At 35.5% G+C, this 14,411-nt stretch overlaps 2 protein-coding genes across 7 annotated transcripts in view; one reads left to right on the top strand and one right to left on the bottom strand.

The window, feature by feature from the left end:
• rfx2 (regulatory factor X, 2 (influences HLA class II expression)) overlaps window positions 1-5,825 on the bottom strand; it is a 32,211-nt gene extending 26,386 nt beyond the window's left edge. For 3 of the 5 annotated variants that reach the window (XM_044130571.1, XM_044130575.1, XM_044130574.1), the window contains exon 1: window positions 5,701-5,825. The gene's annotated coding sequence lies outside the window, so the exon portion shown is untranslated. Of the gene's footprint in view, window positions 1-2,734; window positions 2,843-5,296; window positions 5,394-5,700 lie in introns of those variants that run through there. The other 2 variants (XM_044130573.1, XM_044130572.1) reach the window with 2 other exon arrangements.
• acsbg2 (acyl-CoA synthetase bubblegum family member 2) overlaps window positions 5,331-14,411 on the top strand; it is a 29,403-nt gene continuing 20,322 nt past the window's right edge. Inside the window, exons 1-3 of one of the 2 annotated variants that reach the window (XM_044130570.1) lie at window positions 5,331-5,421; window positions 5,762-5,801; window positions 7,999-8,152. Coding sequence is in view for 1 of the 2 variants with exons in the window: in XM_044130569.1 (XP_043986504.1) it covers window positions 12,354-12,360 (7 nt within the window). In the remaining variant the exon portion in view is untranslated. Of the gene's footprint in view, window positions 5,422-5,761; window positions 5,802-7,998; window positions 8,153-12,140; window positions 12,361-14,411 lie in introns of those variants that run through there. The other variant, XM_044130569.1, reaches the window with a different exon arrangement.

Here is a 14,411-nt window from a genome sequence, read left to right as displayed (position 1 = left end):
AGCAAACTGAGCACATTCAAAATATCTTTTCATTTTATGTGTGTTTTTTTATATAACTCTATCCCAGGTTACACACACCCTCATGTGAAAAGCTGGAGGTATTTCATCAAATGACTAATCCTGGATGTGCTTTTTACATATAAAAACAAAGTATAATCCTAAATAAACATAAGCTTTTAAAAAACATAATCCAATTCATCTCTGTTTTAATAAGAACTGTCATGAACAGACTCTAGGACACCATTTCAGAAAGCTAATGGATTTTCAATGGTTTACAGTCTTACATCCAAACTAACTGCCTGCAAAGCTGCATGACTTTTGTGCTATTCAACAAAGATCTCAAAGGTAAAATTAACCGAGCTAATTTTAAACACTGTAGATCCACTTTATCCTCTAAAGAAAAACTGAACATATGTTCCACCGATTATTTGTCTAAACTTTGACTGGGCCATTCTAAGAGTTTACTGTGCTTGATCCAAATCATTCAGTTGTAACTCTGGCTAGATGTTTAGCATCACCGTCCTGCTGGGGGGTGAACATCAGAACCAGCAACAAGTCTTTAACTAAATTTAAGAGATTTTTGTTCCATAATTACCTTTAATTTAGAAGCTTTCAACTCTTGACCAATGAAAACAAAAGCCAGAGGTTGCTTTTTGATCCAGAAACAGGATACAACTATGACACAATCTCTATTACCATGCAAAAAACATATTCTAAAGTAATAAATACCTCCCAGAAGAACACAATACAACTCACATTTAGACGCAGGAAGAGAAAACTGTTAAAAATTGACACTAAAGATAGTAAAATCAACTCCACATTTAGGCTGAAACAAAGTTGTTTCTTCCTTTGTAACTGTTTCTCACGATTTAAAAGGTTTAATGTGAAACACTAAACAGAAAATCTACCACCTCAGATTCATTCTTTACTAACAGCCAAAAGAATCATCTACGGCCTGCTTAGACGTTTAAGGCAGGTTCGCACGAACAGACCTTCTTTATTACTAAATTGCTATCTCTTAAGTAGCCTCCAACTCAACAAAACAAAGAAAATGTGGGAGCAAATAGGGGTCTGCAGCTATCTGCCTGAACTCAGAGACTGGGTGGGTCATTGTAATGCAAATCTTGGTGCCTTGTCTTCAGTTTGTGGCAGGAAATTTAATTACCAGTTGTGTAGCCACGAAACAAGCAGGTGTAACGCAAGGTATGTAGCCGACACATACACTCAGACAGAATACAAACTGAAAAACATTTCACTTCACAACAAGCCTGAGCCTGTTACCGTAACACCAGGGCGAATCACTGACTGCATTTTCTGAGGGAACAACAAGAGTTGTTTCTCCGTTTCCTAGCAGCAAAAACCCGCATTTTCCAAAATCTTTTCAGACAAACTTAAAGCAAGAGAGACAGTTTTGCTATCAACAGATAATATTGCACTTAACAGACCAGTGAGTTATGGAAAGTATGCCCCTGTAACATTTCAAATGCATTAATGGCACTATTAATTTCTGCTTAACAAGCCCCCACGAGGCATTCTCCTCTCAGCCCTTCAGTTTCACTCTGTGATTTTCTGACATGCCACGACTCGAGTTCTCCAATAAACCATTAAAACGGTCTTAAAATATGACAAAGATGTGAGCAAAAATAGCCAAGAAGCTCATGTTCCAAAGCAAGTGCAGCTCTATCTGACACACAACACTCACCAGAAGAAGTATATATATATATATACTATTCCGACTCCAGAGTTGACATTATATATATATATATATATATATATATATATATATATATATATATATATCTTTATATATATATATATATATATATATATATATATATATATATATATATATATATATATATATATGTATGTATATATATATATATATATATATATATATATATATATATATATATATATATATATATATATATATATATATATATATATATATTTATATCACGGTTTGGAAAGCAGCTAAATTTTTTTAGTTTCACTTTTCCAGCTGTTTGAAGCATAGAAAAACTAATAATCATTCTCCACCTGTTACTATACACTGCTGCTCAGCTGGATGAAAGAAGGCACCAATACTTTTTTTCAGGCTATTTTAAATATTCAGCTGTCTGGAAATGTTTTCTGATGGTTTTTTTTTAATCCATATAACTGGTTCATAAAGATTATGAGCCAGTTAGAATAATTGTTCCTTACAATAAATCATACATTTGATTTTAATGTTTTTGTCAGTATCATATTAACCTGAAACCGTGGTATTTACTCAAGGTTATGATACCGTACAAATCCAACTTTTTATGTATAATCTAAGTGAATGGTTTCATCAAGATAGCTAAATGCATCATCGGCAAACAATGACATCATACACATATGAATGCAGGCAAAAAAAGTCATACACACATTGACTAAAAGCTGTGTTAGGTCACCCACTGCCCAGGAGATCTCTGCAGCTGTTCTGCTGCTTACTGACAACACACATAGGGATCCATTAAACATATCAGATGCAAAATGACTAAGAGTTTATAATGGAATACAATAATCCATCAAAATACCTTGTGGAATACAGGGTAGAAACTCTTAATTGCTAAGTTACAAGCTAGCGTTGTGCTATATAGGTTATTCCTCAAATTTTAAAAGCTAACAAGTGACCTAAAACAAAAAGTTAAAAACAACAATCTCCTTAATCACTTCTGCTCTGTTCTATCACGTGATTTCCACATACCTTTTCTCAGACCTGCCTCTGCAAACTGTAGGTATGCAGTGCAGCCACAAGGAGGGAGATAAAATATACCTGATGAGGACATTTCACTCCCTGGCCCTCTCTGACCCCTTTTCTTTCCATGCCTTCTGTGTTTTTGTGTATCAAGTTGCCATGTAAACATAACAGTGTCACGCTTAGACGGGGAGGTGGGGCGAGTGGAGGTTTCGCAGTTTCAGCAGAGTCATCGCTTTGATATCACGGTTATGATTTGATGCTATTGCTGCTGGGACGAATGTCTGACTAATCAAAGTTTCTCACTTCAAAACAAAGCTTTAAATTTCTTCAGAGTTTACAGGAGTTAAACTATGTAGCTGAACGAATCCCAAACATATGCAATATTTTCACATTTCAAGACATTTACTTTGATTTATATAATCATATAAAGAATAACTGAATTGATTTTACATAAAAGAAAATAGATTTGATCTGATATTTTATACCTAAAGATGAACTGAGGAAAATGGAACATATCAATGAATGTCTGATTTATGCTGTAAATACCAAAATGCATAAAATTCATATTGGTTTTTAAGGCAGAAATCAAAACTAGAAACTTGGAAGTTGATTCCAAATGTTTGATCTGTAGTCCAAGTCATCCAAGACCTTTTCTGTGTTTCAATATGTAAGTGCAAATATTCAAAAAAGATGTTTATTAGAAACATGTTGAAAGAACAGAGATGTACTGAGAAATCATCTGGTAACAATCAACAATCTGCCGGCCGATGTAATATCGTCCTGCCCTGATCCAAACTAAAGCTCCAGTCTCCAGCTCCAGGTGGCATTGAAATCAACACTGTTTGGTGTGTAAGGTGTTACTGAGTGAAGAGCGAAGAAGAATCAGCTATTTTAAGTGTCGGTGAAGGAGAAATAGGGTAAAAAGCTTCTGGAACTGTATTATCTAGAGAGCCGCGTCGGCTCATCATTCAGAGTGCTACCACAGGGAGTTAGATGTCAACAGAAAGCTGATTGTATTACAGGAAATTTCCTCAGTTGTATCTTTGTTTAGGGTCTCGTTTTGTTTGTCATGCTGATTGCTGTCTCACACATACAGTGTGACATCACCCTGGCCCAAACATTGAGGAATTTATAAGTGATTGATCAAAGAAAAACGCCTGAGGTGTAAAACGTAATATGATCGCTCAAGCGTCTTGTCAACTGTCATCTGGAGTCATAACACAATTCCAGCTGAAGTGTGGATAAGCACAGAGTTACAGAAAACAGTGACGCTGCCGGATGACTGTTAGATGCTGCAACTTGAAGAGTCGGCCAACAATACCAATGTGCATTGCACAACAGGGAATAACTGTGGCCTTTTTTTTTTTTTTTTCACCATTCATCTGATTCTGCCAGAGTGAATCTCACTTTGGCTCCTGTAGAGCTACAATGTAGAGCTACAGCTATTATGTTGAATATCAGTGTTATTTATTTTAAAGGCGCTTAAGGAAACACATGGATTTTTTTATTTATTTATTTTTTTTTTTACAATTTCAGATTTGTAAAAAAAAAAAAAAAAGTTAAACTGTAATAATTATAATTTTCTTTATGAAGGAGACATGATAGAATTTTCTTTAACTTAGTTTTTAGTTGCTCAGAGTCTTCTTTTCTACAATCAGTAAATTTTTACAGTATTTGGAGACTTTCGGTGATGCAGAGACCTCTGTAAATAGTATCCTTAAAGGATAAGAAGTATTTATACATAAATATATAATTTGTTGTCAAAAGATGCTATAAAATGGATGATAGGGCAACTAAGTCTCACAAGGGACGAACTTTAATGTTTCTCTTTAGAGTTATGACTGAGATTCAGATGGATTTTCTGCTCTGCAAATGGACAAAATTGTTGGCAGTTGAACAAAGAGAAATGTGTAGCTCTACAACTTGCCTATTAACAACCACTTTGCTCTAAAGAGTTTATTTAATAAGAGTAATTTGTGAAAGAGGCAAGTCTAAAGATAACTCCTAAATGCGTAATATTAAGTACACCGTCAGGTGATGCCTGTAAATTAATAAAATGACTTTAAACGCAACACTAGAATAAGACTAATATTTAAGAATCTCCATGCAGTGGCACCACCTAGCTGTAACAACACATCGTGTTATTAAAGTTAGGCCTGAAATACTGACAGCAACCTAACTTTGATACATTTTGTTTCATCTCATTATGTAAAAGTTATGATTAGGGTCAATTTCAATTTGATGGAAATCAACTAAAATACTCCATTTAATGAGACTCTAACGTCGCTAGAAAAAAAGTTAAAACATATTAGAGCTCGGTTTGCTGTTTTATATTTAATTAATTTTTAAAAAAGAAACTGCGTCGTGAACGTTACATTGAATAAGTTTGGAAGTAGCGGACGTTGGAAACAGTTGTAGCAGGAGAAGCAGCGGTGCTAACGCTAGCTAGCTACTCTTCCACCTGTTTAAACGGCCCAAAAAAGCGACGCTCCAACGGCCGAACTTTAACCGTGTTGTCTCCATGAAACCCCAGCAAACCTGAACAACTCCACCCACGTTTAAACTCACAGGAGAAGTTGCCCTCATGTCGGGGAACGGAATTAGCATTAGCCGTACTTTTCTATACGTTCATCCATCCATCCTGTTGGAGCTGAGCTGAAGGAGCGTTCACGTCTCGGTTTCCACTAAACAACGTAAGTAGCAACAAGTGTAAAGTGATGAGTTAGTTCGGATTTGTAGTCACAAATAATCTATTTTGAAAGCAAGCTGTTGTAGAAGATGGAAACAGCTCCAGAGCGAACATTAGAAGCGAAATGTTGTCGTTTCACGGAAGGGAAAGAAAAGCTGTTCGCAACTTGGGGCGGATGCCAGAAAGAGGAGAAAGTTACATTCAGGAAGACGCGTTTGAGAACATACATTTCTTTCTCCCTTTAAGCGAAATCATTCTCTAAATTTTATAAACATAAAATCACCTTTGCCTTGAGAAAAGTTCTGCTCTCTTTCCCTCTCTCCAACTCACTCGGTGACTTCCAGATGCTGCTGCTGCTGCTGTTGCTGAGTGTTGCGCCCGTTGGTAAGTAACTGTCTCCACGGCTACAGTCACTATAGCGCGGCGGGGTCTCAAGGCAACTGTTGCTACCCTCTAACGCCTACGTCAGGGGCCTCACTATGGGAGGGAGGGGCTAGAGGAAAAAAACGCTCCGCCCAGTTAGAGCGGGCTGTTAGTTTAAATTAAACCGCTAGGAGGTGCTGTGGGCGAAGGAAATTCATAGTTTGTAGGGTTACATCTTCCGTTGGTGATTTTGTCAACTACATGTGCTTCTAAATAAATTACAATATCAGTGTACAAGTTATTTCAGCAATTCAGTTCAAGTCGGTAAAACTTGAATATTTTATCAATTTATTGTTCGGCAGTAATTAGCTACATTTACTTTACCAGTTAAAATATATATATATTTTTAGCAGTAGTTTTACTACATCCTACTTTTTATTTTTATTTGCGTAATATTATTATGAAGTGTCAAATTTCTGGCGCTATCCTCTGTGTGTAAATTATGAAGAAAAAAAACAGGTTTTAACCAAAAATGCAACGAGCTTGGCTGTAAAATATTATTTTATATTTCCTAAAGAAGCTATTGATAACTTTATATTAACTTTATATTCTGTCTTTAGATTCTATCTTTGTCAGAGAGAAGCAAAAGTACAGTACCTATTCTTTCCCTTGTTAAAATGTTATTTACTTCATTATTTTAAAAAATGCAGTCAAATTTTACCAATGTCTTGCAAGTATATTAACAAAATAATATGTTACATGTGATATCCTACAACCTACATAGTAGTCTCTTACATAAGTACGTAAGGGTTCTGGTTATTCTACCCACTGTGTGTAACTAAGAAAAAACACGTTTTAACCAAAAATATATTATCTTTATATTCTATCTTTGTCAGGGAAAAGCAAAAATAGAATACCTAATGTTTCCATTTAAAAATTTCATTCACTACACTGTTTTTAAAATGTATTAAATTCTTACTAATGCTATAATGCTAACATAATAATATATTGGACATGGTATATAGATGTTATATTATATTTTACATAGTAGTGTCAGAAAAGAAGATTTATTAGAAAGGCTTTATAGCTGTATTACAAAGTATTACATGTTGACGACTGCAGAGTGATGCAGTTGTTTTGCAGCAAGAAGGTGCTAGATCTGATGAATTGTGCTTGAGGACTGCACAAAATAATTCAGGGGGGCCCAATGCCCCCAAGTTGCACTTTGGATACCCCTGCTTTAAAAGCTGCCACATTTTTCTGCCTTGATATACAGCATATATATTTAAGACAGCTGTCTCTGATGAGGAAATAGCATAATTATAGTTGCTAAATAGTATGCTTAATTTTACAGCATCTCGATAAAGTATTCACACTTCTTAAATCTTTGAGTATGTTGCCTTACAACCACAAATACCAGTGCACACTGAAGTGTGCAAGGAAAAGACACACCTCGTCACTGCACAATTATGCACTATACTTTGTGCTGATTTGTCAATAAAATCTCAATTAAAGTACATTTAGTGTTTTGGACTGTACTCTATTTACGTGAGTATGTGTTCTTTTTTGTAAAACATGCAGTTCTGTATAAATTGGAAACAAACTGCAGATTTATCTTCCCGTCATGTAATCACATCGTTTTAACACATGATGGCAGCACAAACCTGCGCTGCAAAAAAACAAATTGCCAGATTAATCTAATCTCATTATAATCCTGCCAGGGTCTTTTGATGTTCTGTTGAATTACAGTATGTTCAAATAAAACTAAAGTGAACTCTTACATTAAAAAACATGAGGATACTTATATGTAAATGTAACAAAGAAAAACACAAAAATTCTAATAAATTAAAATATTATTGAAATATCTATATTTCTGTACCTCAATTCACCTAGTGAAACACGTTAAATATGGTAGATTAAGTAAAAACAGGTTGATGTTTTCAAGCCTTTATTGTTATTATTTATGATTATTTTCCATTGTTAACGCCATATTTTTAGAATATTACACCAAATCAATAAAAATGTGGGTTTAATAAAAATGAATAACTGCTAAAGGTTTCTATTCAAAAAAATCGTTTTAGTATGACAAAGGAGCCTCAGAATAAGTATTAAATATTAAATCATCAGAAGCTGGCATTCTACGCATATAAATAAACTTTACAGTAGATTTTTAAATGATCTGAGTTTTTTTGTTTTGTTTGTTTAATTCATTTTTCAGAGAGAGATCCAGCATTGTGAGTTTATACGGGAGTGTTTATGTTGGAGCTGTAAAAGTGACAGCTGGCTCCAGCAGCTTAGCAAGCAGCAGAGCTCCTTTCATTTCCCTGTTGTCAACGTCACAGATAGACGTCTTCCAAAAGCTTCTTCTGGCGGTAAGTGGTTATTAACACAGCGTTTATCTTTTCTATTTTTCTTTTCGTCACCCTAATGGCATAATGTTCAGATAACGTCAAAGAATGGACAGTAATAGTTTGCGGAATAAAGCTAAGAGCAGACCCTAGGAGTAAAATCGTGTCCGTCCGTTGCTAAGCATTCCGCAGTCATTCAGCTCAACAGCTTCATGAAGTTATTCGGTTAATTAAAATAATAATAATAATAATAATCTTTCTCTAACTGATGACCAGTTTCATTAACCTCGGTTGAAATCCCGTCTGTTATAAATGTACACCTTCTTTGGTGATGCTAGCTTGGAAGTTACTGTGACGTTTATAAGATGCTTAAATGGAGTTTGAGAAATCTTAAAACAAGTTTATGTCTCCGCAGCGAAGGAATTAAGTGAATAATATTCTCAGATCAAATTGAGCACTTTTAAAACACAGTGATTTTTTTACTCAGGAAGACACTACAACCGTTTCATAATTTAGATATTGAAGTTATTTTGTATTTTTACAGTCGTAAAATGATTGTAGCTCAGACGAGCTAGTGATGTGATTTCCGTAGGATCCGGATCAATTGGCTCATTGTTCTTCCGGCTACAAGTCGACTCTTTGCTTACTATTAAACAATAGTAACAAGCATCTTTTAATAATACTTATTTAAGTATTATTTGAGCCTAAATAATACTTTAGCCTTAAAAGTAAATATTAATACTAAGTGATTATTAACATTTAATTAACTAATAATAAGCAAATTATTACAGTTCATTAGTAGTAACTAATAATAACCAAAGTATTAGAATGTTAAAGTATCATAATAGTAATCAATTCAATATAACTGACTCAAATTTACTAAGATTTAAATGTATTATTCAATACGTTAGAATATCATTGAAAAATATATTTAATTCAAACAATTTAAAAAAGTGTAACTCATATTTTGCATAAATTTATTATAGGCTACACAAGTTATTTTGTTCATGTGATCATGGTGGCTCACAGATAATAAAAGTCTTAAATTTAGATTTTTTAAGAAAATTCAAACATTACACGAGACCAATAATAAAGGATTTTAAATAAATAAATATTTCTGAATTATATATTCACTATCCACAGAGTGATATATTTTTGTTCATTTTGATTTTCATGGCTTAGGGCAAGTAAAAAAACACGAGATCATTGATTAAGTCTGCGTTTTTGTCTTAAAATACATTTACTCTGTATAGTTTAGCACTGCAATTGAATTACTGAACTATTTAGGTGAATGACCCTTTTTGATAAAGAGCAGTTTTATTTCACAGCAGTATTATTTTTCTACTTTTTTAAGGCTCTGGCTGATTTATAATCAGAAGACATTAATTCTTTTAGAAGGTTTTTGCTTGCATTTTACTAAAAACCACAAATTATTCTCATAAAAGTCCATATTTCCCATTTCTACTTTTACCTCGACCAAACATACTCTGAACTTACACTTATATTTACAATAAATGCAATTTCATTATTACAACTTGTACAGTTGTCAGTTCTTTAAGATCCTAAATATGCCTGAACATTAACTGTAAAAGATTCATTATAATTTTGAAGATGTTTATTGTTAATTAATGTAGTTAGCTATCAGAACTAAGCGGTCTTGGAAGCCCATTGCTGTGATGGACCACAAGCAGCAGCTAAGGTCGCTTATGCTTTGGGCCAGCTCTGATATCGTAATGCTGAGTAGCTGGCATTGCTTTACAAACTATCACCACTGTGGAATGTTATACCTTTATTTTTCACCTTCTTCTTGCGTATTTATGGTTATATTGGGATTCCTGAAACCCTAAATTGCCATTATCAAAATAGCACAAAAATAGCACAAAGCTTTAATAAGAATACATCACACTTCCTGTTTCCTCAGTGGGTTGCATTTAAAAGAGTTAGATGTAAAACAATGTTGGCCTACCATCTGTGTTATTTGACTACATAATGACGTTTTCTTTCTGTAAAGCATAGCTCATTTGTTTAAGCCAACAGGAACAAGAACATTAGCTACATACAAGTAAACAAGATATTAAAAGACAGCCTATTTTTATATGGTTGTCTAATTAATTGGTTTTCTGGTGAATCATGTGTTTCTTTTCCTGCAATTTTCGTGCATATTTGCTGAGTGTGGGACGAGAGAAATGAACTCTAGAATGTGTCAGCGCTGCCCTGCAGCATGTCAGAGCAGCATGCGTGGTTGCACCAGATCAGCCGGCTCTGGGTGTCACGTGACGCGGTGGTGAGGTGGCTGTCATGTTGTCTCGCTTTGCCATTGGCTGCATTTTTCAACAGAGTACCGATTGCACACATTTATGAGGTCATGCAGACCTCTGGGTACAAGTCGAGGTCAGTTCTTTTAGTGGGACCAGATTTCCTTTTATATAAATATATTTCTGGAAACTTAAATGTATATCCTTAAGCTCTTATATCTGTAATTTGTTTTAAGTTTTAAGATTAGATTCATGTACCTTCAAGGGAGATTAAAATGTGGTTTTCTGGTTGTTTTTACATCTTTCTTAAAGTTGTGCACCTTTCTACTAATTTTTGTTGCCCAGAAATTTATTTTATCCTGCCGCACCTCTGGTATTTGTTCGTTTAAACAGGTATGTTCCTGGAAGGAAAAAACAAAACAAGAAGAGCAGGATTGGCTTGTCAAGCTGCAAATTTTAGCTGACAGCTAAGATTTTTGTTCAAATTCCTAAAATTAGGTCAGAAAAACAAAGTTCAAGCAAGTTAAATCACTGGTCTTGGTGGTTGCAATTGGCAGTGCAATAAAATGAGCCAAGAACAGAGCCTTGAGAAATACAATTAAAAAAATGTTTATGATGATTTCTAACCTCCAAATGACCCTTTGTTCCCTACGCTATTATGATCTGGTGTTTCCAGTTAGACTTTAACTGGGCATGCTGGATTGAATCCAGACATGTAATGTTGTGATTACTAGTACAACAACAAACATGACTCACTAGTATGTCTCATTTGTTTTTCTGTCCCTCTATCAATGGACTGTGGTAGCTGGTAGCTCCACTCTAACTGCACCATGCCATTTCCCTGTGGAGATGATTCTTTCAATAATCAATTTATCACGATTAATTGTTTCTGCCATAGTTGTGTCATGCTTCTGTCTCCACCCTAGCCAAACTGTACCTTATCCCACAGACCTACAATTGTACTGAACTGGGCCCAGGAATGATGCGGTACTGTCAGTATTTTGGCCACTATTGCAAAAGAAAAGCACAAAATCGTGTACTGACACCTGCGGTACTTCTCGTTGGAAATGAGGCAAAAGTAGCCACAGTCTGTCCAGCAAGATCCGAATCTGGCAATCCCACTCACTTTTTCATTCCACTAATTAACCTCCTGAAAATTTGTTGACTCGGTTGATGCGCACAGAGCGCCGGTGATGCCAAGGCCGACAGGAACCATGTGGAGAGGCGTAAGGGTCGGGCGAGGAACCCATTATAACTGCTTGCAGTTCTAGTAAATATATTTATGATCAATTTATTAACTGTGCTCCATAAAACGTCTAGAGTTGTGGTTTAAAAAGTAGAAAACAGTAAAAGGAATGTTTCTTTGTCAGCAAGGCATCCAGGTTAAGCTTGTTTAACTGAAGTTTGTCCGTAGGGTTAGAGTTAGGGTTTGTAGGTCATGTAGAAAATGCAACATTAAATGCAGAACACGTCATGAAGCAGCCCGGCCCTTCAGAAATATTTGTGCGTACGACTTGTCCGATAGTAACCCTACGCTGCATGTGGATGTGAGTAAAAGGCGGTATTTCTCTCGTGGGGGATGGGTCTCAGTTTCAGCATCATCAGTGGGGAGGGAAATGTGCTTCCTCTCTGCAACTTCCCCCTCCTTCTTTTTTAGGTTTCCATGTAATGCGTGGTGTGAGCTTTTTCAGCCAATGAGGCCGAGCAAAATGAAGATGGGAGGGGAGACTGCCTGGAAGACGCTGGTGAGCTCGTCTTGGGTGGGGTAACAGCAGGAGGAGGGACCAACAGAGCCGGCCGGCTGCTAGTATTTGAAAATGAATGATTTGCTGTAGACATCCTGGTCAGTTGTAGGATTAGTGCTGCATCTGCTTCATTTAAAAAATAAATAAAATAAAAGGAGAACAGCAAAAGGGTGGCAATCCTAGAAAAAATTTGTTGGATACCGAGAAGAGAATCATCATCTAACAATGCAACGTGAGTAGCTGAATTTAAAATTAAAAAATGTGCGGGTAGGAGGAAGTGCCTTAATCCTGAATAACAAGCTTCATTGTAGAAAATCTGGTTTGGTAAGAAAGATTTTAGGAATGATCTCTGAAAACAAGTTGGTTGTTGTGGATTTTATGTGAGTTAAGGTGATGAACATCCACAGGTTCTATGCCATAAGCTAGTTCACTAGTTTAATTTCTAATACAAATATATTTATTTATTATTGTTATTATTTATTATTTGTCTTTGGGTTTTTGCTGTAGTAAGGGTAAATCTTGACTTGATGAGTATTTTACGTCTTTGGCTCGGTCGGACAGCTGACACAGACTGTCTCCTTGCTGAATGGGTGTAGCCCAGCCTGCAGAGCTGGATGAATTTTCCATTTTGCTTTTCTATCTTTAAAAAGCAGAAGCTCATTTGTTAATTAAATCAATTTCTTGCAAACTCATTAGTTTGATTCCAAAAAAAAAAAAGAGGATTCAGACGATCACGCCCAGTTCTGTCTGTCAGCAGATCAGTCTATGATATGAATTCAGTCGACCTTACTTTAGCCTATTTGGGAAAACAGAAACAAAGACCCTCAGAAGGGAATTTTCCCCTGCAGTTTAGTCGATTAATCAAAGTGAAACTGAAAATTTTTGATGAAATTATGCTGTGTTTTGTGGGGATTCCCTCTATTGATTCATGTCAAATGTTTTTTTTTTCTAGTATGGTTTTACTTTGGCTTCTTCTCTGTTAACCACTGTCCAAAAATAAAAGTATTGCCGCTTCAACTGTTGCTGCTTTTCCCTTTCTGACTGGGACAGCTGTTGCTAAGCTCGACTGTCCTCCATCGTCATAATCAGCGTTCTCCCATCAGCAAGACTGCGGCATCTCTACTGATGTCAGTCTGTACAAGGGGGGCCACCGGGTGAATCATCCTTAGCAGTAATTTTTTACTCACAAGCATAACCTGAAGAAAAAATACCTGCTTAGTGTTTACTCCATCAGAAGATGCCATAGGATGTGAAATAAATCATTTACTTTTCATTAATTTGATTATTTTAATGTGTTGAAAGATTGTTTGAAGTGGAATTAATCAAATATCTTATTGTGAACACTGCTTCAGATATTAGAGCTAGAAACTGCTGATCAGTGATGGGCCTGAACTTCAGAGTCACATAAAGACAATTACAAAGTCGGTCTTCTATCACCTGAAGAACATTTCCAGCATTAAACTACTTATATTCCAGGAAGATCCTAAAAAACTCATCCATTTGTTGTTTATCTTTAGTTGCACTGATTACTGCAACAGTGTTTTCACAGGTTTGCCTAAAGAAATCAGACAGCTGCAGCTGATCCAGAACGCTGCTGCTGGCGTTCTCACTTCAGTTAGTTTATCAATAATAGATGTCTTAGCACCAAAAAACATTATAGACCTTCCAGACAACTCAACTCGTCTGGTTTAAGTTTATTCTTCATCCTTAGAATCAAACCCAAACATGGAGAAGAAAAAATCAGCTTCTATGCTCCTTAAATCTGGAATAAACTTCCAGAAAGGTGCAAAACTGCTAAATCAAGTCTAAAAATTAATTTCTTTAGAGCTTCCCATGCTTAATAATAACCAGAACAACATTAAATGTAGCCTCTTTTTCAACTGACAGTTTTCCCTAACTAATGTTTCTTACTTATTTGTTTTATTTTATTCTAATCATGTAAACCACTTTCAATTGCTTGTTGCTGAAAATGTGCAATGCAAATGAAACCGTCTTGCGTTGGCCTTAAAGTATCAACCGCTGTCCTCCATGTTGACCATTTACTGAAGCTTTAAGGCGTTTTTTTTTCCCCACCAGTAAGAGCTGCAGGTTGCTTCGTTAATTTCAAAGCTAAAATGAGAGGTGGAATCTCAAGAATGTGTGTGATGTTGAATGCGAAGGGCTCGGCTGATAATCAGACAAGGCTGCAGTGTTTTTAAAATACAAAGAAGTAAATAAATAAAACAACTATAGCATGCAAAAAAATTTTTCAAATGTTTCTCACCCACAAAAAACTGTGATATA

Source organism: Gambusia affinis, linkage group LG10, assembly GCF_019740435.1.
Source record: "Gambusia affinis linkage group LG10, SWU_Gaff_1.0, whole genome shotgun sequence".
In the NCBI taxonomy this organism is placed as follows: Eukaryota; Metazoa; Chordata; class Actinopteri; order Cyprinodontiformes; family Poeciliidae; genus Gambusia; species Gambusia affinis.
Note: the sequence above shows the minus strand (reverse complement) of the source record. Positions and strands in the feature narration are given on the sequence as shown.